At 47.1% G+C, this 23,583-nt stretch overlaps 1 protein-coding gene across 3 annotated transcripts in view; it reads right to left on the bottom strand.

The window, feature by feature from the left end:
- Positions 1 to 23,583, bottom strand: part of rept (RuvB-like helicase 2 rept) — a 206,377-nt gene that overhangs the window by 33,053 nt on the left and 149,741 nt on the right. For all 3 annotated transcript variants that reach the window (XM_065453929.2, XM_065453927.2, XM_065453928.2), the window contains 3 exons: positions 15,784 to 15,850; positions 15,613 to 15,719; positions 11,685 to 11,902 (listed from right to left, as the gene is read on the bottom strand). In XM_065453929.2, coding sequence (XP_065310001.2) covers positions 11,685 to 11,902; positions 15,613 to 15,719; positions 15,784 to 15,850 — 392 coding nt within the window. The remainder of the gene's footprint in view (positions 1 to 11,684; positions 11,903 to 15,612; positions 15,720 to 15,783; positions 15,851 to 23,583) is intronic.

The following is a 23,583-nucleotide window of genomic DNA, read 5'->3' as shown; positions in this document are numbered from 1 at the left end:
CCTCTGTATCTCAAAATATTGTTATGGAAGGATGAAGGAAGAGAGAAAGAAGAAGATCGCGGGACGCTGGCTGTGCTGCATGTTGTTGGTGGTCAGCCATATTAACTACTACGACTCATTTTGTATATATATTGTAAATACAATCTTCTATACTCTCTACATCCCCATAACATATTGGTCAGAGGTGCAGGATACCATGGCTGGAAACAGAGCTCCGCAGTCGACATCGCATCACTGTCCGCACCATGAATGACGATGAGCACTCGAAATCAATGTCGTTGCCGCCTCCTACGTCACCATCGCGTGCAAAGTCGCTGTCACCTTTGGTTGTTGTTGTGCAACCCAAGGATCCTAGAACTTTCTGCGGGACCGATGGCACCAACATTGAAGTTTGTGGCCATGTACGAACGCGTGAGTGGAATCAACAGATGGGACCCTACGGTTATGCTAGCTACCCTGTTCTACCTAAGAGGCACGGCAAAGGTGTGCTACGAAAACCACGAAGGCGCTAACCAGCTGGGACCAACGCAAACAGAAATTGACAGACTGGTTTGGCAAACCAGCCGGCTGTAATATTGTCGCAAAGGAGGAACTGGCCTCCTGTGCCCAATCCCCCAAGGAGTCCTATGTCTCGTACATCCAGGACGTGCTGGCACTTTGTCACAATGCCAATCACGACATGACAGAAGCTGAGAAGGTCGGGCACGTGCTCAAGGGAATTGCTGCCGACGCGTTTAATCTGCTCATAAGAAAAAGCTCCTCTACAGTTGATGCCATCGTTAAAAAGTGCCGACAATTCGAGCAGGCCAAAAGCCGACACGTCTTGCAACCATTCGCCAGGTTTCACAATACTGCCGCGACGTCGACGTGTGAAGGTCAACCCACACAGCAGCATGTGTCGCCATCAGAAGACGTGGTGCGAATTGTTGGACATGAAGTGGATGCAATGGCGCCCACAGCTTTCTGTTCACGTAGCCCTGACGCTACCACTTTTTCAGTTCCCCTCGTACAAGCCGTCGTTCACCAGGAACTTCAGAACATTGATTTACATTCTGTCAGTGCTGTCCCAATCCCAGAGCTAACGAATGCCCTTCCTTTATTTTCACTCCACCCCGATGCCTCTCTAGGTTATCGCAACCCGATTAAGTGGGGAACTGCGTATTACCAGCCGATATGTTTCACCTGTAGCCGCATTGGTCATGTCGCCCGATACTTTCGCATCTTGTGTCCCTCAAAGCCTCCCACACCGACCAACCTGAGCAGTCCTGATGGAAATGCCCGCACTGCTTCACCCACCGCCGAGTCTAACAGCGCTGACAACACTGCTAGGAACACGTGGTGCAGTCGCTCCCCACTGCCGCGCGGACATCAGTCTCGTTCACCGAAAACACATTGCCCATCTACCCGTTCTCCGCAGCCACGTCATCTTTCGTCCCCTGCTGCTTTTGGCCACACCCTTTCGGAAAACTAGGAAATGCAGCCTTCGGAGGTGGTGCTGCCTTGCCGACTACTGCAGCAAATCCTCTGTCTGTGCCCATAAGGAGAAATGTACTAGACGTTAAAATAGACGGCGTACCTGCCCAAGCACTTGTCGACACGGGAGCCCACGTATCTGTGATGAGTGCTAGCCTACGTAGACGTTTAAAGAAGGTCCTCACCCCAGCAGCTGCCCGAATGCTTCGTGTGGCCGACGGCTGCGTACTGGTTGTTCTTGGAATGCATACTGCACGTTTAATGATAGCCGGCCACTCAACTTCAGTTCTCCTTGCTGTGGTTGACAACTGTCCTCATGACGTTATCCTTGGATTGGACTTTTTATCCACTCAGTCTGCTCTCATCGACTGCACGACCGGCGTTCTTCGGTTGGAACTGCCTCAACTCGCCGATGCTCCGAGCACCGCCCCACCGCACTTGTGCTCGCTTCACGAAGTGCGTCTGTCACCCAAGGCATTTACTTACGTCACTTTTACTACCCAGCCACAGGTTTCTGATGGTGAATATGTGCTTCGCTCCATCATCGACGTGCTTTTGAGCTGAAATGTTGCTATTCCGCATACGTTGGTCACGGTTACTAACAATGACGTCATTCTACCGCATCTGAATTTCAGCCTGTGCTCTCAAGTGATTCCGGCCGGCATGTTCTTGGCCAGTGTTCCTAGTGGTTCCGAATTTGGCAGTGACAGTCTGAATGCTGAGAGTGGCTTATTAGCGCCAATTGCAGCTCACAGCTCTGGTTCCTTAACGGATGACTTCGCGAAAAATGATTGCACTTGACCTCATCTCTGCACAGGCCACGGACATGCGTCTCCTGCTTGAATCGTACAGTGACATCTTTGATTTCGGCGACAGGCCTTTAGGCCAAACATCTGTTGTTCACCACCATATAAACACCGGAGACACGAATCCTATTCGTCAGCTTCCCTATCGTGTATCGCATGCTGAACGTCAAGTCATCCAATCAGAAGTGGACAAAATGCTCCGCAAGGGGTTCATCGAGCCATCAGCCAGTCCTTGGGCTTCGCCTGTCGTCCCTGTGAAAAAGAAAGATGGTACCTGGCGTTCTTTTGTCAACAAGATCACGCGAAAAGACGTCTACCCACTACCACGCATCGATGACGCCTTGGACTGCTTGCACGGAGCTAAATACTTCTCGTTCATTGGCCTTTGATCCAGCTACTCGCAGGTTTCAGTTGATGATTGGACTGCAAAAAGACTGCCTTCATCACATCAAAGTCATGCCCTTTGGCCTATGCAATGCTCCTGCAACATTTGAACGTATTATGGACTCTCTTCTGCGAGGCTACAAATGGACCACCTGTCTCTGTTACCTTGACGACGTTATTGTTTTTTCTCCCACGTTCGGCAGCCATCTTACCCGACTGCTGCCATTCTTGCGGTCTTCCAAAAAGACGGCCTCCAACTGAACTCCACAAAGTGTCAATTCAGGCGTCGTCAAATTATCGTGTTGGGACACCTCGCTGACGCATTCGGTGTCCAACCAGATCCGGAAAAAGTTCGTGCCATATGCAGTTTCACTGTGCCACGTTCTGCTTCTGACGTGCGCTGCTTCATCGACCTGTGTTCTTACTTTTGCCATTTAGTCAAAAACTTCGCCGACGTTGCTCGGCCCTTGACAGATCTTCTAAAGAAGAACATGCCATTCTCATGGGGCTCGGCGCAGACTCCCACGTTCGCCGCTCTCATCGGATTTCGGACCACCCCTCCCATACTTGCCCACTTTGATTCATCTGCACCGACCGAAGTCCACATTGACGCAAGCGGCCATGGCATTGGCGCTGTTCTCGCCCAACAACAAAATGGTACTGAGTGCATGATAGATTACACGAGCCACCTGCCGTCACCTGCTGAGAAAAATTACTCCATCACCGAGCGGGAGTGCTTGGCTTTAGTTTGGGCAGTCACCAAGTTCCGGCCATATTTGTACGGCCACACGTTTCGGGTCGTTACAGACCACCACGCACTCTGCTGGCTGTCTTCCCTTCGGGACCCGACAGGACGGCTTGGTCGCTTGGCTTTGCGGCTCAAGGAATTTTCATTTGTTGTGAACTATAAGCCTGGACGTCTGCACAAGGATGCTGACTGCCTCTCTCGTCACCCCATGGATCCCCCTGATCCTGCTGCGCATGATCCAGTGAGCTGCATGATGGCTTTTACTGACATGACCGACATGCCCGCTGAACAATAATGCAACAAATCCTTACTGTCCATCCTCGCAGGAGTGCAATCTGGCAGCACTGACGCCACATGCCGCATGTTCGTTCTGCACAACAGCATCCTCTACCAGCTACCTACACCTTTGCATTTTGTATACATACGACTGCGTACAACGCCACTTGTTCTGGCCGGGTCTCTACCACTCCGTGCATCGTGATGTTGCAACTTGCGAATTGTGTTAGCGCCGGAAGAAACCTCCCCTGCCACCTGTCGGATGACTCCATCCAACTGAAGTTCCCTCTGAACCATTCTTTCGCGTAGGCCTTGACTTGCTTGGCCCTCTTCCGATGACGACTAGCGGGAATAAGTGGATCGCCGTCACCACTTATTACGTTACGTGCCATGCAATAACAAAGGCATTGCCGACTAGCTGCGCAACAGACGTCGCTGATTTTCTCTTTCACGAAATCATTCTCCATCATGGTGCACCTCGACAGTTACTTACAGACTGCAGTCGCTCGTTCTTGTCTCGAGTTGCTGACGACCTCCTCCGCTCCTGTGCCACTGAGCACAAGCTGTCCACCACCTACCACCCACAAACAAACGGCCTTAACATCGCAACCGAACAATCACAGAGATGTTGTCGAAACACGTCTTCAACGATCACCGTAACTGGGACGCCACGCTGGCCTACGTGACATTCGCATATAACTCGTCCCAACATGACCCCACAGGATATTCACCCTTTTATCTTTTGTATGGTCACGACCCCACATTGCCGTTTGACACCATCTTCCCTTCTGTGCCACGTGTTGCAATTGAGTACACTCGTGAAGTCATTGATCGTGCTCACATGGCATGTCAAGTCGCCCGATCTCGTTTACTAGCCTCGCAGCATATACAAAAGGAGCATTATGACCGGTGCCATTGCAATGTTAAGTTCGCGCCAGATGCTTCGGTGCTCCTTTGGTCACCATGTCGTCATGTTGGCCTCTCCCCCCAGAAGCTTCTCTCTTGCTACACAGGGCATTATTAAGTCCCACGTCAAGTTAACAACATAAATTACGAGATTGCGCCACTACAGTTTATCCTTAAGTTCGACACCTATTGACATCATCCATGTTTCACGACCGGAGCCATACTTCGCTCGCAATTTTTCGCCTACCACATGCCGAGACGGCACTTCACCACCCGGGGGTCCTGTTACGGAAGGATGAAGGAAGAGAGGAAGAAGATCGCGGGACGCTGGCTGCTGCGTGTTGTTGGTGGTCAGCCATCTTAACTACTCCGACTCATTTTGTACGTATATTGTAAATACATGTACAATCTTATACACTCCCAACATCCCCATAACAATATCTTGAAGACCCACGCCTTTATGGTGCCGAGCAAATGTGGAACGAATTATCTATCGCTATCACAGCAGCTGATCTCACTGTGTAGTTGCAGTATTAGTAGATGATGCCACCGCCTGCGCTGCAGCACTCGCTGCTCTCAGACGACAGGGCATGGAAGGGCACCTTTAAGATGTGTTGTGCTCCCTGATTGGTCGAAGAAGCCTGTAGCTTCCAGAGTACTGCTCGGAACTACTGAGACTCAGTATAGGCATTGTTTCTTTTCTCTTCTGGTCTTCATTTTTTTTTTGCAATCTCCTTGTTTTTTGTTTTTTTTTCCAATTGGCATCTTTTCATGTTGCTCATTGAAGCAAGAGTCCTCCAGGAAGGATGCTAAGCAAAGACCAGAACTCTGTTGACAGGCGGCTAGATTTCCCACAACACCTCGAAGATAGCGGTGCCACGACGGGCATTCCCAACTGCTGCGCCCTATAGCTGCACATGTCGATTGCACAGAGGGCGCCATTTGAACGTAGCGGCATACGCATGCAGCAGCTTGGGTAGTTCGACAATGTCAACGACGCATTGAATTTGCTGCACTGACTCCACCTCGGCGCCACACTCTGCACCTGCCATGCCTTGCGAGGAATGGTGGCTCGCTTCCACAAAGATGCGTGACAGCACGCATTCACTGGGCTCACTCAGGCGCCATGGCAGACGCCACTTCATACTGTGTTATTGACAATGTGTCAAAATGCTTTGACTGACAAACGTGGAGACTGCAGCGGAAGTAGTGGCCAAACAAAGGCACTGCTGGGGTTGATCCCCAGGGTGACTACCAAGTTGACATTTCTAAATTCCCTGAGTTTTCCAGGTTTTCCCTGAGTGCCATTGCAAATTTCCCTGAGTGATGCAGAACTATGTTTTATGTCAAGACGGGCTGAAAACATGTCGCCTGAGGCTGTCACTCCCTAGTAGGCACATGAAAAAATTAAAGAAGCGACTTAATCCAATTTGAATACTAAAAAGTAGTGTTTATGTTATTCAAGAAGAGAATAGAAGGCAGTGGTTAGTAAAATGCACAGCAAATAAAGTGTCTTCGAAAAACATTGCAATGCAGTCGGACATTCTCAAATACGAATAAAAAGGAGATGCATATAGAAGCAAATATTTTCGAATATGAGCTATTCCTATCAATTGATTGCAATCTCAGTGGTATGAGGCCCGAATTCTGTCACAGTTGAGATTGTCTCTCAACACTCGTAAGTCAACCTCAACTGTTCTGAAATACTCTCAGCCCGCGCACGACGCCCGAGTGTTGTGTTTCACTGCTTTAAAGAGTTTATTTTGGTTTGGATGAGGGACACCTGCATCTCGGCATCAGCCAAAACTCTATTTTTTGAGCTCAAGCTCCTTCAGAACGGCGGCAGCAAGCTTCCTTTCCCGTTTATTCCTCACTGCGTAGTTCATTTCTGTTCTTGTCCTCCTTCCACCACTCGTTCGCCCCAAGGACCATTTGAAGCATCCTGGTCAGTTGCACAGTCCACGACCGATTTTTCGAACTCCCTAGGGGCCGCGAAAATGTCCGAAAATTCGGCCAGTTGCAAAAAAATAAATGCGTGTCATTTACTGCCCTTAGGGACTCAAACCGCCACAGGCACGTTCGAAAACGCTCTGAAGGCCTGTCGCTACACATATTAGACATATCGGTGCTCGTAATGTGACAGGAAATACCGGGTGCACGCGTGTATAATTAAGGAATACATACTGTTTTCCGTGGCAATAGCCCCTTCCCACACTTGTTATGCTTCACTGCAATACTTTTGTGTATGCTTCACCAAGTAACATTTCTTTCAGAGGCGAAGCTGACTTTCAGGAACCGGCATTTTCTATGTCAATCGCGAGGTTCACAAAGACGGAGTCCATGCCATTGCTGGCAGCAGCTAATTCTTTCAATAAAAAACTCAGCACCCAACGACAAGAAGTTTCATAGCGAACGTCGAAGCAGCTAGGCCTAGCGTTGCCGCAGTGGTGGCAACGGCTGCCAGCGGATCTGCGTGCGAGAGTGCCGGTTCGAGGTGGCGAAGCAATCAAAACGGCAGCCGTGGTTCCTTTGATTATTGCCGTTTCGGACCTGCCGTCACGGCAAAACGTACGGAAAATCGGACGGCGAAGAGTTCTTGCGTCGGAAATTTCACACGTTCTGATACGTTGACTCTGTGGGGTACGTGGCGGTGCCGCGAAGCCGTCCAAATTATCGGGAATCCGGAAAGTCAGTCCTTGACTGTGCACTAGCAACTCCTTCAGCCGACGGCAGGGCGTCAAAGACGATTCATTACGATTCCTGTCTGTTACTCGAGCCAGCATTACTGCGACTTTCGACCCTTTCAGTAAAATTGCCGCTAATTTTCCCTGATGGAGGCCCAAATTCTCTGAGTTTTCCCTGACTTTTTCCAGACTACTAAAAATCCCTGAGAATTCCCGGTTTTCCCGGTTGGTAGACACCCTGATCCCACAATTGCTGATGCTGCCCCGCTCCCAACTTCAACTGAGGCTGTAGCTGCTTTGGCCCTTCTACGCAGCTACTCTGGCTTAATAGAAGGCACCAGCCTATCGCTTGTGGATTGTTTTGACTACGTTGAGGACGCCATGGTTAAGCATGCGGCTTCGAATAAGAAAAGGGTATACTGCTGCAGTACTTTCAGCCAAAGAAATAAGAGTGTGTGAAGCTTCAGGCGACTATTTACTGCGCCACAATTAGTTCAATGATTGATTTGTACAAGCTTCTTATGCATTTTTTTTACGTGACTTTATATACTCGTTATCACTACACCGTTAGATAAATCGAGGTTCGATTGTAGTATCAGGAATGATGCGGTGCACTCTTCATAAGCTTGGCTGTCGGCACTCAATAAAAACACCATGTGGGAGCCCTCCTGGACATTTCTGCAAGTACTCTCGAAACAAAAGAAGTTTTTTACTGAAAAAGTAATAATCTTGGGCAAACAGAAAGCACAGGATGATTTCCAGACACCATCTCTTTACCGAATTTGTACAGTCAACGACCACTACGCACAGTCGCCGTGATTGAGTCCCCCGAACCAGCTTCTTGCGTGATAGGTAAATGCGAACTATGTGAAATGTGTTTCATAGTTGTCTGTCTGTATAACCAAATGGAGCATAACGGAATGAAGTCTCAAAACGGCGATCGCACGGGTTTCATGGTGACCAAGTGCACGTCTTGCATGTATGTCCGCACACAATTTTTCACTTTCTCTACAAACGTGTTTTCGCACAGTGCTGTGAGCTATAGACCGCAGCATAGGAGCATTTAACAGTACACAAGCAACCATTGTTATGTGGACGTTATCAGAGCTCTTCAAAAATAATTCCGTAATGGCTAGGGACTTCGACGCTTACGACGACAACTTGTTATGTCCCATCAAGACGATTCAATGTTTTTCTTTTTTTTAAAGTCTCGGACGTTTAAATATAGTTCTTTCCCAAGTTGCGTTGCACTGTATCTTCATCGGTCTTCTTAACAAGCAATTACCCGCTACTTTTTCTTAATATAGTACATTTCATTGTTTTGTGCAACAGTAGCATGAGCATATACCATGCCTTTTTTAAATGTGCTTTTTACCGCTCCCTTTCCATTCTAGTGAACTTGTATCTAGCATCAAGAAGTTCATAGGCAAAAGCTTCACCACATTAGCCACACAGCGCGTACTGGCGAGTGTCTGAAGGCACACTTTCTGCTACTCGCTGTGAACATCGCAGCCGCAACTTCGTATCAGAAATCTTCCTCGTGGAAATGCTCGCTGCACACCCGATTTGTAGTCGATGGCTGCTTGCAGGTTCAAAATTTCACTAAGCTTCACGCAGCTTCTTGTCCTGCAGGTACGTGCGAAAGCTGACACAAGGCTGCGTTGTGTGCGTCCAGCATTGCGGTGCCGAGAAGTAGCCTACCGCGTTGGAGGTCTTCAAAGGTAGCCACTGCCTACAGTGGAATCTTGATGATACGATCACGGCTAATACGAATTTCCGGATGATACGAATTTTTCTGTGGTCCAAGCTGAGCCCCATTACTTTGCAACATGCTAGAGAACGGTTGTTACGAATCAATTTTCAACCCGCGTCAGTTGATATGAAAATTACCGAAGACACTTTGCAAATTCTAAAGTGTGCTTGGCGAAAGCCAGGTGCTGCTGCCATCTGTGCTCCGCTTCGCTGTTTGGTGAATTAGCCAATCGCTGCTGTCGTCTGCGTTCCAATTCATTCACTTTGGTGTTCGGCGATATCGCCTGCCGCTGCTGCTGCTTTTGTTCTGCTTCCCTGCCTTTGGTAACCAGTGATCTAATCAGTCGCTGTTGGCGTTGCCGTCCTGCCTCACTTGCTTTCGCATCTGGTGACATGTTCAATCGTCGCATGTGCATTCGCTCCTTGTTCTTTTGGTGTTGGGGGAATCCGGCGTCCGCTGCCGCTTCCCCGAACTGCTTGACACGGAATCACTGGGCCGCGTTGGAGCCACGCGTCTCACTCACTCGACTGCAATGAGACGTCTGGCGAAGGAGTGGCTGTGCAGCTGCCTCCGCCGTGGCACGCTCCTTCTACCACTACTCTGTGACGTCACGGTTGCTATGCACAGCTGCGCCGCCACCGGCGTGCCGGTTGCTAAGGAGGGGAAGAGGTTGCGCCGCTGCGCGGAGGAGAGGCCACAGTTGGCATGATTCCAGCGCACGGACGGATGCGACCGTGAGCATGAGCCATTAAAGGCTTCCATCTTAATAAATGCTGCCCCACTGACGGCCGCGAAAGAGAACAGCGTGGACATGGCACCGGACAGCGTGGAGGCCGTGACTGGGCGCAAGGTGTTTGAAGCGGAGGCGCTTTTGTTGCTTTTGCGCTTTTCCTCCTTTTCCACGTGCCATCGGACGGAGTTGCTACTGTGCTTCGGGCCGCATTCTTTGTGTTAGACGTGGGCGATGGCGAAGGACCCCCACCGGCGGCTGAAATGATGCACGCGCTCGAAGTTCTGAGGCGTGTTATGGCCGTGGATGAAATCAGCAACAACATGTGCACGCGTTTTTATGGATTTGAACAAAGTCTGCTAAGTGACCTGACAGAAAAAGAAGCAGAAGGGCATTAAAGACTTTTTCTTCAAGAAATAAATGCTTTTTACGTACGTGTGCACGAGTGAGTTCACCTCCGATTCTTTAATTTAGCTGGTTTTAATTGTTTCGGTGATACGAATTTCGGCCAATGCGAATATTTTTCTTGACCCCGTGAGATTTGTATCATCGAGATTCCACTGTATTATAAGGCTTTCAAGCGTTGTCAAGCACACACATGAAGTCAGAAAAACCTCCCCACCTAATCAGAACCGCAGTGCCGGTGGCACTTAAAACGTTCGTTTTCAGCTTGCTTTGGCGCTTCCAAAGCAGTCGACACAGCCGCGGTATCCACATGATCCCTCATACCACGTCACATCGACGGCGGTGCCAACTTTTCCAGTGGTGTAGCTTGCTTTCAATATGTTCAAGTACCGACAAAAGTTAATTGAATGACTGAAAACGCAACACCAGAGCGACGGATGCTGAGAAGAACTGTACTGGAAGGGAAGAGAGTTGGTGGTCATTCATGTGGCCAAGGAGAATGATATAGTGTTGCTAGTTGCGCAATGTGGCATTTGCTTGCTAGCTTAATGAGGGCCACTAGGGCACCGAACAACCCCATCAGCATGTAGCTGCAGTTAACGAAATAGCACATGTTTCCCTACTACTTTCTTAACAATGCTATGCATGACAAACTTCCATAGTGGATTGGATTGGATTCTTTTCGCCAATGTGGCCTGACAAAGTGCTGGACGCGGACAGAAACAGCTTGCAACTGGAATTTCTGGGAGATTTTCCTTTCAACCATACAACTGGAAGAAATGCGCCAAATCTGCGAGTCTTCTGGGTAATCCAGGAGGCTTGGCAGGTATGTTCATTGTTTTCTTGATGCCCTCGAGATTCAGTTGACTTTTTTTTTTTGTCCCGTGAAATTTGAATTAACAAGGTTTTACTGTAGTGACAAGCTTTCCATAATGGTTTGCAGCCAATCCTCACACAGGCAGGCGGCAAATTTTCGTCAAGGCCATGCCATTGGCCACAATGTTAAGCCCATGTGGCCTAATTAGAGCTGCGTCCTCTGGTGTCGACATCTAAAGTTACGATTTCATACTGAATTAACACACATCTATTCACAGCAATTGCACAACCCTCAGTCCTACAACCCTCAAACTGCCTCGCCAGCCAGCGAAAGTGAGTGTACCAGATGACCATTGTTCATGGTTGCCCTATTTGCAAAACACTGTACAGTGGTCACTTGTTCCAAACACCATTCGCAGGCACGCAACGGTCTCGTTTTGTAGCTTTGAGCAACCTGTCCAAAGACTAGCTTTTCGATTTACATGGACGAAAAGGATGGGAAAAGGGGGGGGGGGGGGGGGGGGTAGGGGTCCTTTACTATCAGCGCCAGTACTGTGCAGAGAGGTGCCAAGTCACACATTTGATATTCGATTCGATACTTCATTAGATATCCACCATTCGTTATTGGCACACCCCAATTTTCCACATGAGAGTAATGTCAATAGAAGAAGCCACTTTTCTCCTAGACTAGCCTGCCACTCACCCGAGAAAAGAGCAAGGAATCCATGTGTTCGGCTGTTGATAACATCTATTTCGTGGAGGGTGACAGTATGCACAACCTCCTTGCGCTTCTGAAGTTCGCCCTCAGGGCACTGAACAAACTTGGTCTGAGGTCCCATGGCGTCATAGTCTCGAGCACGCGTGAAGGAACGGCCAAGCTTGGTGATCTTGCCAGTGGCCTTATCGATGGTGATGATGTCGCTGAAAGATTGGAGGCACAACAGCTTCTGTCAGTTTTAACACCAAGTTGACAGGCATCAAGTATTTCTCTCCACTAGCCAAGATCATGTTGCAGCCAGCAGCCGGTCACTACACACCTAAGAGATTTCCGGACATACTCCTAGGGGTGAGCAGCGCAATCCAGACGAAGGACAAAAGGAAGTGCACAATACGAGCACAGACTAACTGGTTTATTTTTTCAAACAAATTAATAAGTACACAGAGAATGTGATCATGTGATGAAGTGACGCTTACAAGTGGTGAAAAGGTGTCAGCCAAAAACTCTCAGGTCGCACCAATTCTCAGCAAGATCTTTCTCGGCAGTGTTGACTGGGCACTCGAGAGCATCTTGGCAGGAACAATGATTAAGTGATTTAGGTTTGTTGATAACTACTTGGTAGTTATCCGTTCTGAAACAAGTTCCAAAGATATTGGCGTTATTCTCACTGCTTTTGATAAAGAAGGAACGAGTCTCAGATTTACTCGTGAACTGTCTATTAATAATGAGATTCACTTTTTAAATTTACAGTTAAGATTAACAGCACAACATATTTGTTGGCAATATAACCCCAGGAGAAGCAAAACAATTCTAAACTATGCGTTGGCACACTCAAAACTAGTGAAAAGAGGCATTGCTATGACGTGTTTGGGTTCTGCACTTAGAAAGTCATGCCACCACCTCGCCAATCTGAGCTTTTCGCAACAGCTTACTCATCTAGAAAAGGCAGGTTTTCCTAAATCCATTGTCATATCAATATGTGAATGGCTAGTGAAAAAAATTCAAAAAAGGGGAAGCACCCCAGAAACGGATCGAAACAGTAAAAACGTTTTCAGTCATCCCTTATGTACATCAGATGGGGCATGGGTTAAAAGAGACAGCCATAAAATATGGTGTCCAAGTTGCCTTTTCAGCTAAAAACTCATTAAACAGGACTTGCAATCGCTTCAATAGACCTAAACAGGCATCCAAGGCTATTAGCCGCATCAAACACAAAGGGCAGCTCGTGGTATGCTCGGTGGGAGTGGTCTATGTTATTCCACTTTCGTGTGGCAAAAAGTACTTTGGGCAGGGGGGTGCTGCCTTAACATCCACATTAGGGAGCACCAAGGTGCGATAAGGAATGCAACAGGCTGGAATCTGGCTGGGCATTGTCAAAATTGCCCATGCAAACCTTTGTTCAAGAAAACCAAAATATTGTATAAAAAAGGAAATCAAATCAACCGTGAGATTTTGGAAACCTACTTCATGCATGTTAACTCGGGCACATGCGTCAGCCAGACTTCTATCTCTCTGCATGACAAAGAAACAGAGTTTTTGAATAGCAAGATAGGCTGACACCCTTTCACCACTTGTAAGCGTCACTTTATCACATGATCACATTCTCTGTATATTTAATGACTTGTTTGAGGAAATAAACCAGTAATTATTCTGCGCTCGTATTGAGCACTCTCTTTTGTCCTTCGTCTGGGTTGCGCTGCCCACCCCTAGAAATATGTTCAGTCACCGATTCGCCCAGCTTGCTGGGCAAATTGGTGACTGGATCAGGCAGCGCACGAAGTGCAGTGGCTTGTTCACTGGTCTACACAAACATGTTAGAAAATGTGCTGTTCAAGAAAGCATGCACCCTGCTATCTGCCATTGAGCAAGAGATGGCTCAAGTCCTTGACAATTCATAGGTGCTTAAGGTATTCAGATATGTTGATCACTTTCTAGCTATTTTAAAACCTAATCCTCGTGCGACTACCACTAACACTGTGGATGAAGTTCTAGTGCAGTTTGAATATGGCAAAAGGCTTTCTTTTATGCATGACGTTCCTAGTAAAGACGAGTTGCCTGACCTGCTGTTGCTGGGCATGCTATCTATGCTCAGACAAGGAACCTTTGCCATTTGACTCGGCCCACACCAAGCTTATCAAGAGGGTTATTGCTTCCATGTCTTATGAGGCAGCATTAGTAAGGTCTTAATGTCATATGATGCAGGAAAATGATGAGGTCACACGGCTACATTCAGCCAGGTATCCTTGTTGTTATACCGTATTTACTCGCATAATGATCGCACCCTTTTGTCAAAAAAATTGATGCAAATTCAGGGATGCGATCATTACGTGGGTCAAATTTCCAGTGAAAAGAAAACTTTTTTTTTTTGTCATCCCATGTTTGCTAAGGGATAACAGGTCAACAAATAGGTGGCTGCCATTGTAACAGTGCGGGACAGCCCAACAAAAATGGCGGCTGGTGTTGTTCACGTGTTGTGTTGTTTTCCGATTTGCTATACATTAATGGCCTGAGTGCTTTATATGAACCAATTACCCTTCATTTTTGTGTGCTTGTGATTTGTATTCTCTTTTTGTACACTTATGATTATTATTAGTACTACGACAATCTTAATGGCCTAGTACTATTATTTTTTTATTATTATTGTTTATCCATTCCCTTTCTTTTTCTTGACTTATTACTTATTTATTACATCTGTATGTGTTACTGCACCCCTCCCCCTATGTAATACCCTCCTGCGAGAGGGCCTTTAGGGGTATTCTGAATAAATAAATAAATATATAGGCGCACTCAGCTGCCAGTGGCATAGAAACACATGGCAGGCATGCTGTGAAAACTGTGGCATTTGTCTTCACTATAATATTAATATGGCGTGTTTCAGCTAAAGGTGAGAATACGATACACTTCTAACGTATCAATGTAAATGCGTCTACTGTTGTTGCCGCTCGAAAGGCGCTTTTTTTGTTGTTGTTGTCCACAGCCATTATAAAGCCTACAAATAATAAAGTCAAGGCAAGTTTGGTTGTAGATTCCTTTTTTCTTGGAAGCGCAGAAAGTGATGAAAGGAATGAAATGTGGGAATCTGCTTAAGAGTCTGTTTTGTGAGTGCAGACCACTTGGTAAATGTCGAACAATCTTTCGCACAGCATTCAACAGATGGTAAGCACGAGCATCATCAGCTAGACTTGGCACACAACATATCGCTGTGGCAAGTTCAGAGTGCAATCATTATGCAGGAAAGAAAAAAATCTAATTTGGACGACAAAATTCAGGGGTGCAATCATTACGTGTGTTCAACCACTACGCAAATAGATACGATAAATTCCGATATAACCTGCTCTCCAACTTTACAATTAAATTTTTTTTTTCTCTATGTCAATTATTGGCGTAAAAATACAGCAATTGAGCCAGTCTGAAAGGTCAGGCATGTGAAAAATCGGTTGGCAACTGTACCTATGCCAAATGGAACATTTATGTAGAAACTGGAAGTACACCATCATATTATCAATGCATCACGGGTCGGAGTGCACAAGAGAAGGGCACAGTGCGAATTATTCTTACTTGTGAAGTGACAACTTTAAGCACCATCTGTGCCAAGTGCTGCCAAGTATTGCAATTCAATGCCAAAAGCAAATGTTAGATTTCTCAAAAGGGTCAACCCCAAGAAATGGGCACACCAGATTAACAAAAGCGACTAAAAACGTGGTGTCACTTTTTTTTTACACCTAGCCCACTCATGGTATTTTGGAGTCCAGGCAGGCAGCAAGCACTCCCCCTACAGGACAAGGTATTACATCTGCTGCTGCTGCAATCCCTAAACTGCCATACAGTCGTATATGCTGTGGCACAGCATACCCACAACATTAAAACCAAATACATCAAGTTGTGTCACTCCATAAAATTAAAGGGAGCTTACCCAGCTTGCACCTTCTCCTTTGTGAGAGACTCTATCATTTTCTGACCCAAGTCATAGATGGTTTCCATTTCTGTAGTCTTCAGGGTGAGCTTTCCGACTTTTGCACCCTGTGTGAAATTAAACAGCACTCAGACAGGTAGAAACAACAGGTGGGAGAACAGAATAACTTACAGTTCCTGTGGCTGGCCTGTCGATCTGTATCTCAACAACCTCTCCTTCGATAATCTCCGTCTCTTCTCTAAAAAAAATAAATAATAATAAGCAGTGAATCATAAGCCTGCCACCTAAAACATTGACACTAACACTTGAAAGGAGTTGTAACGATCCAAGGTATTATGACCACCTAGCACTACTGTTCAGACCACTTGTAACACAATTGCTTACAGTGCGAGACCTGATATAATTTAGTATTCTCAGGCTCCCATTTATCCTCTACAGGACTCTATGTATATGCATACCCTTTATAGTGAAGCCGCACAAGAGTGTAGTCAACGGCAAAAGTTTATGCGATACCGTTTCTCCTGCAAATGTGAATTCCTGCACTTTTAAGGCATGGTACTTCCAATTTAGTGAATTGCTGCATAGGTGGCGAAAGCCACTACATGTTGCAACGTTTAATTCGAGGCTGCATGACCATGCTTCACCAGAATTCAGCTTCTAAGCAGATCTTGCGTCCCATAAGCTTTTGCTGTTGATGGTACCCCTTATAATGCAGCTGCCGGAAAACCCCACAGACAAGCAAGACAGCAAGTCTGCTTCTCAGGAGTAACAAGAGCTATGCAAAGGAATGAGCAAACAAAAGAAAGTGGGAGAAGAGGAAGAGAGCCACATGGAATCATGCACTCTGCAGATGCGCTCGTAGTAGTCATGATGATGATCATGATGAATTTCGTGTTTTCTGGTGCAAGGGCCAAGTGTGGCCAAAGAGCACCAAGCTAACGAGAGGCAGATGTGATGTGGCCATATAGGGTGCTTAAGAACAACCACTGTAACGTGCACGAAATGCATGGGTTATAAGATTATGATAATGGTTAATGAAGTGGTGCTACAAATACAAAAGAGACATTAAGGATGGATGATATCATATACTAGAATATGCCAGTGGTGAAAATTCCCGAGAGGCACTACTGCCTTAAAAAGCCCCTGAAACTCGAGCGCCCAGAGGCATGTGGTATACAGAACACTGCTATCGCAGCAGCATCCTCTGGCAAGAGGGTGCGTTGCAAACTTCTTGGGCTAATAACATATAACACAACACTATTAAAGAAATCTAGAACTGCTTTGGTGTTAAAAAACGATTCAGAAACATTAACGGATGGAAAGGTATAAGACAGCAATATGATAGTAGAAAATGTTTCTCTCAAGCTTCCAGTTTCTGACACTCCAGGAGGACGTGCAGGATGGTCAGCCTCTCACCACATCTATCTACCACAGGTTGGAGGTTCATTACCAGTCAATAGAAAATTATGGGTGGCACACTTGTGTGCTATCCTGAATCGACAGAGTTGACAGAATAGGACATCGGTTTGTCGTGTTTTCATTGCGCAGAACCAGACACCTAACTGTGACTTAACCAAGCGAAGCTTATTTGTTTCAGCATCCAAGTTTCTTTCGCAAGAAAGGCTTCAGATCTGTGGCAGGGACAGTAACAGTAGGATAATAGCTTGCGAGTGACATGGCCATTTGGTCTGCTTGCACATTACTCTATGCCTCTATAGCTAGACACCCAGTATATTATGATATGCTGGTTAGACATATGCACTCTACACAGAACAGAACAGAGGTAAATAAGTACAGGAGTTTTTTGTCTACAGAATGACATCAAGGCTTTTACGACATTTAGGGAGTCTGTAAAGATAATTGTTTTTTGAAGTTTTTGTCCTTATATGCTTCACAGCCAGCAATAGTGCATAGGTCTCAGCTGTAAAGAGAATTGTTTTCGGATGTGGGACATCGGATTCCGAGAAGGATGGACCGAAGGCTGCATATGACACCCCAGCATGCGACTTAGAAGCATCAGTGCAAAACTCTGTGCACAAGCACTTGGGCTGGAGTCCTAGAAAATGCATTGTAATATGTGCCTCTGCAGCATGCTTACCATAAAATTCCAAGTCGAAATTACCGGCACGGTGTGTTTGCGAGTGTGTGTGCAGAACAGCACCAAAATTCAAGATGACGACAAAATTATCCCGCAAGAAAAAAAAATGCAGTGCGCATGGACTTAAAATTTTATTTAACATGAACTTTATTAAGCCAAAGATTTGTAAGTGCTGTTCATCACTCTCAAAACCATCGGAAGACTCCTCTGAGTAGGTCGCGAAAAAGAGTTTGCAGCATTCCGCTTGAAGTCCACAGTTAAACATTTAGCACTAACGAAGGCTAAAATACAAGTCGACCTCAGCTGCAGTGCATGGCTACCAACAGCAGACAACGAACCGCGGCTTGGCCCCGCTCGCATCGCAGCTGGCAGAGCCCCAAATGTCAGCATGTTTTCTTCGTGTGAAATTATTGCAAGGAGAGGGTAAAGCGGCAGCAACAGTAACAAAACATTGCTGCTTGGGAGTGTTGGCTGTTCGTTCTGAAGTGCCATATGCTACAGATTCGAAGTGAGCCGGAAAAGGCCTAGCGACGATATCGGTGGCGAGTTATCAGGAGCAGTGAGCGTAGCTGCGACCACTCTGTCGCCGAGTGCCCACATAGTTGTGCTGCAGGGAGATCCTCTGTCCTGTGTGACAGGTAGATCTTGCCTTTTGCCAGCGAGAGCGCTGCCGGCTGGCGTTCTGCAAACTCCAAACGGCTTTCAGCGAGTTGCCATGTTGCTAATGGCAACATGTCTTTAAAAAAAGAAAAAGAGATTTAAAGAAATGCCAACAAAACCTATTTTCGTGAACTGAATGCGGCAGGCCAGTGTTGTCTGGGTGCAGTGCGTGATGAGGGTGCGGAGGGGGGTTTTCCAGGAGTGGTACGGAAACTTGAAGTTAGCAGTGAAACTAGGGGGAGGGGGGGGCTTGCACGGGTGGGGCCGCTTGCTTGGAATTTTACGGTAGTGACCTCTACAAACGATGTGTCACACTCTATGAGCTGCCATGGCAGTAACAGTTTCACTGGATCCATAAGACAATGTTAAAGCACTGTAACGCCCAACTCCTTACTTAAGGTTGCTTACACGCAAAGATAATGAATTTCTCCCTGCAGGTCAGTTATGGAAGGGTGTGGCAGCGGTCATATCGTTTATGGTTGAATAAGAAGGATGGTCAATGTTCGCGTGTACTTTCAGAAAATATGTAAAACTCGTAGATGACCGCTGAAGATGAAGTGACTACTGATTCAACTCTGCATAGAGGCTCTGGATTCAACTTGTCCTGAAAGCACCGGTCACGAGACAAGATACCCAGACGGTGAACAGGGTCTAGGATCTAAATTAATGAGGTTTTACTGTGTAAGTGCTGATAAGCTGATATACCTGCATAATAACTGTATGGCTTTGACTTCATAATATTCACTGCTTATAGACATCCTAAGATTGTCAGTGTCCTGCATATTAAGAACTGATTACAGAAAAGACATTCATCAAGAGACTGCATGTATTGTCACAATGCATTAAAGTTGTAGAAACTGCTACACGATTAAGAAGCACATGGAGGTATTGACTAACAAAGACATGCACTAACACGGAAAGTTTATGATGTAATAGGCCAGAGTAAGGTCCTACGATAATTATGAACAGCACTAAAATTTCCTCTGAACTTTATATTGAAACCAGTGCATTGGTGCCAAACTATTAGTTCACCTAGAAATAGAAGAGGGAATTTTTTTATGTGTCAACCTTGGGATGAGAATGTCTGAAACAAGGCACGGAACTTATTGTAATTCAGGCAGTGCGCACCTTACTTTGCTTTACGCCAGAGCGAAGCTGCTTTTCTAGCTAGCAGGACCCAAACATAGTGTTGTGAGGAAAATATGCAAATGATCTTAACCCGTTTCCTACCGCACCCATTGGGCATCACCACTTTCAAGACCTTCTGCACCGCTCACAGACACACTTTAACTATCGTGAGGTGGAAGAATGGCACCAGGGTTCGGCAGCTTTTCAGGGAAGAGCGAAGAGGAGGTGAAAGAGAATAGGACAGCTGGCCCATGAATGGGTGCTGTCTCTGTGCCTCCTTGACTGCGTTACAATGGTGCAGCCACCCAATGAACCTCTGCTGGATGACCTGCAGTTGGACACCGTGCTGCGGAGCAGGCGCACACTTCCGCGTCCCGCGGCTTCTACTACATTGGCTTCTGCAATTGCGCTCACCACTGCTCCAGTCCAAGCTGTCTGCAACCGTGAACACAGCTCAGGTCACTGAATGAACTGCCATTTATATGGGAACTACCTTGGTGCCAAGGGACTCTGTACATGCCCCCTTGGGCTCTGTTTCGCCTACCGTACCACAAGCGATCTCAGCATTGCCACCAAGTCAACACTCCTCCTAGAGAAGATGTCACCAACTACATCTACAATAAGCTCCAACTTCTCAACGACTGCAGCCTCACATGGCCGTCTCCAGCTACGCGTCGGTACGTGGTCGACGGACTGTGTGACTCTACTGATGCTGACATCCTGTCACCTCAGTCTCCCGAGATCTCACCTCTGGTTTTTGATCACAAGGCTGTGGAACGGTAGCAATGTACTCAACGCCATCTCCCTTTCGGGATGCCACAGGCTGGACATGCCCCACCCCTCTCAGTGCGCCGGGGCTGCTTTTGCCTGCGGACGTCTTGGACACCATACCAAGGAATGCCACCAATTGCTGCAGTCCCGAATTCAATACCAGGCCTTCCCAACTCCACTGTTACCAGTGCATCTCGAAGAAATAGGTGACTTGTCAGCACTCATTGATACCAGTGCCGAGCGGACAGCCCTACCCCAGTGTCATGCTCCTGACACCATTTCTCCGTGGACACAGTCTCCAATCCACAGGCTAGGAGGTAGTGTGATGCCAGTAGGCATGCTCAACGTTTATGTCTAGACAATAGCTGGGACAAAGTTTCTGCCAGCCATTCCCGTCTTCGAGGACCTGCCTGCCAACATGATTCTTGGAACAGGTTTTCTACTGGCCGTCGACCTGCAAATCATCATCGATCGCGGCCACATACAGATCCAGCCTGCATCAACTGAGACTACTGCAATACTGCTACCAACGCCGACAGGTGAGCTGCTTAGTTCACTTACCTTAAGTTCAATACTGGCTCACCATCAAGCGGTGCTCGCTGACACTACCGCAGATCTCCGGGGCACTAAGATGCTTCTGCATCGAATATATGGGGGAACCACCCTCCTATATGCATCCCATTGAGAAGATACGCAGAAAGGGAGCGCACCATGATCACCGATCAAGTACGCAAAATGCTTGCCGCGAGCATAATTAGGCCTTTATCAAGTCCGTGTGCAGCACCCGTTGTGCTTGTGCGGAAGAAAAATGGTCCTTGCATTTCTACATTGATTACAGGCACCTAAACAAGTGTTTGATGCCCTACTCATACCTCTTACTCTGCACTGACGACGCTATGGACACAGTCTACCACTGCAGGTTCTTTTCGTAGCTCAACTTACGTGAAGGGTATTGGCAAATCAACGTCGCTCAAGAAGACATGTGCAAGACAGCCTTTCGCACTCCGTCGGCCTTGCATGAATTCAATCGAATGCCGTTTGGGCTGCAAACGGCCCCTAGTACATCTCAGCACGCCATGAATTCAGTCCAAGGCTCTCTGAAGAACCAAGCATGTGTGGTCTACTTAGATGACATCCTGGTTGTTGGCATCACCGAGGACGAACATCTTCACAATTTGGATGAAGTGCTGTACAGACTTTATGAGGCAGGGTTCTGCTTAAACCGTGAGAAGTGCCAGGTTGGTCTGTCTAAGGTAGCGTACCTTGGACATAGCATTTCCCCTGACGGCATTCAGCCACTCCCGAAGCACATAGCGGCAGTGTCGGAATATCCCACACCAACCTGCTTGAAACAGGTTCAGTAATTTATAGGCATGGGAGCAGCATTCTGGGCAAGCTGGTAATCCATTAATCAAATGATATTGCGCAACAAAATACTACACGGACGTAAGTTGAGTTTAAGCAACAGTTGAAGTGACTGCTGGGGTCGCAGCCTGGATTGTTAACACCTGTAGAGATACCCGAAGACATCTTTCATATGGTTGGCATCGACTACATAGGGCTGCTATCCACCACCACTGCTGGAAACCGCTACATCATTGTGGCTGTGGATTATCTGTCCAAATACGTGGAAGTGGCAGCCGTACCATCCCTGGCATCCGCTCATTTTAGTCCATTTTTTGAAACACAGGAGGCATGGCTCGCCAAAGAAATTGATATCAGATTGTGCTACAACATTTTGCAGCCTGGAACTATAGAAGTACCTTTCCACGGCGGGAGTACATCATCATTACACATCCGGGTTTTATCCCCAGGCAAACGGCCTTACTGAGCGAACAAGCCAGGGCCTTCAGGGAAGACTCGTTCCATATACAAGCAATCAGAAAGGAGAGGCCGACTGGGATGTCCACCTACTAGCAGCTGACTATGCGGCTAACACAGCGGTGCAGACATCTACTGGTGTGACGCCGTATGCAATTGTATATGGGAAGCTGCCCAGCTGAAAGCGGTCCTCAGGCTAGATTCTCCCATTAGCGTCACAAGCTCTGACAGTCGCACAGTCGCCTGCCACAAGATCAGACCTGTGGCGAAGGAAAAAGCTACGCAACTACAAGAAAAATAGAAAAAGTGCTATTATGACTGTCGGTGTCGACCTGCCCCTGTGTACACCATCGGCGATGAGGTGTGGGTGCAGAGAGGCGGCAACTGTCCGAGCAAGAAGCTACTCGTAAAAGGTCGAGGGGCCTTTCACCCTTACCAAGCACATCAGAGATACATGGCGAGTTAGCACCTCGGATCCAAACGTTCGCGGAAAACGACTGGCGGAAAAGAGATAACTTCGGAGTGCACATGTTGCACCTTAAGAAAAGCTTACGCCGATTGGACTGAACTGTCGTTTCTTTTTTGTTTGCCAGGTCTGCAGCATGGCTGAGTGTGAGGTGGAGGAATGGCATCGGGGCTTGGCGGCTTTTTAGGGAAGTGCAAAGAGGAGAAAAAGGAGGTGAAAAAGAATAGAACAGCTGGCTTAGGAATGGGTACTGTCTCTTTGTCTCCTTGATCACACTGCATCATATTTTTGTTTTCTACGCAGTTCACTTTTTTCCCACCAGGCGGTGATTTTTCAATGTGCTTCGAAGTTTCGTGATCACCAAAGTAGAAAGCAAAAATGGTTGCTTCTGGAAAGGGCGCACGCTTTGAAATATCGTAGATTTCGTGATTCCACTGCATCTGTGCCCGATTTTAATGATGGATCGAGCAACAGATTCTGATGCTGGCTTTTTGCTGGAATTTGGATGCGACAACGCAAACCAGCCCGGATCATCAGAGGCCGGAGCCTGGCATGACCAAATACAGTGCTTACAGTTAATTTTTTGTAGTGGAATACCTGTGCAACAAAAATTTTCGATTTTTTGGATAGTGCTTATTAGACGGCAGTACATTATGTATATCTCATAACTTTTGTTACATTTTTCTTAGTAGATACAAGTGTGTCTTCGCAAACTTTGTTCACTTTTATCCGAGAACCTTGATTCTGGCAATTTTATATCTTTTTTATGACATATATCTTGTTAGTAAAGCTTTTATGTGTTGTAGGCTCACAGTACGTCTCCGCGCACGGCGTCGCCAAGTGGCCCCCGAGAAGTGAAGCCTCACGACGCGGCACGACGGCGCACGGCGATAGACCCACCGCAGGTTCGAGCACCGAGCCGAAAGACCTGGACGGCTCTGGCCGTACGCATGGGCGCTCTCCCAGGAACACACGGCGTCCAGGACAGTTAAGGCGTTTATTGATCCCCAATGGCCAACATGTGCCA

The sequence above is a fragment of the Dermacentor albipictus genome, chromosome 3, assembly GCF_038994185.2.
Source record: "Dermacentor albipictus isolate Rhodes 1998 colony chromosome 3, USDA_Dalb.pri_finalv2, whole genome shotgun sequence".
In the NCBI taxonomy this organism is placed as follows: domain Eukaryota; kingdom Metazoa; phylum Arthropoda; class Arachnida; order Ixodida; family Ixodidae; genus Dermacentor; species Dermacentor albipictus.
The sequence above is the reverse complement of the archived record's forward strand: the minus strand, read 5'-3'. Positions and strand labels throughout refer to the sequence as shown.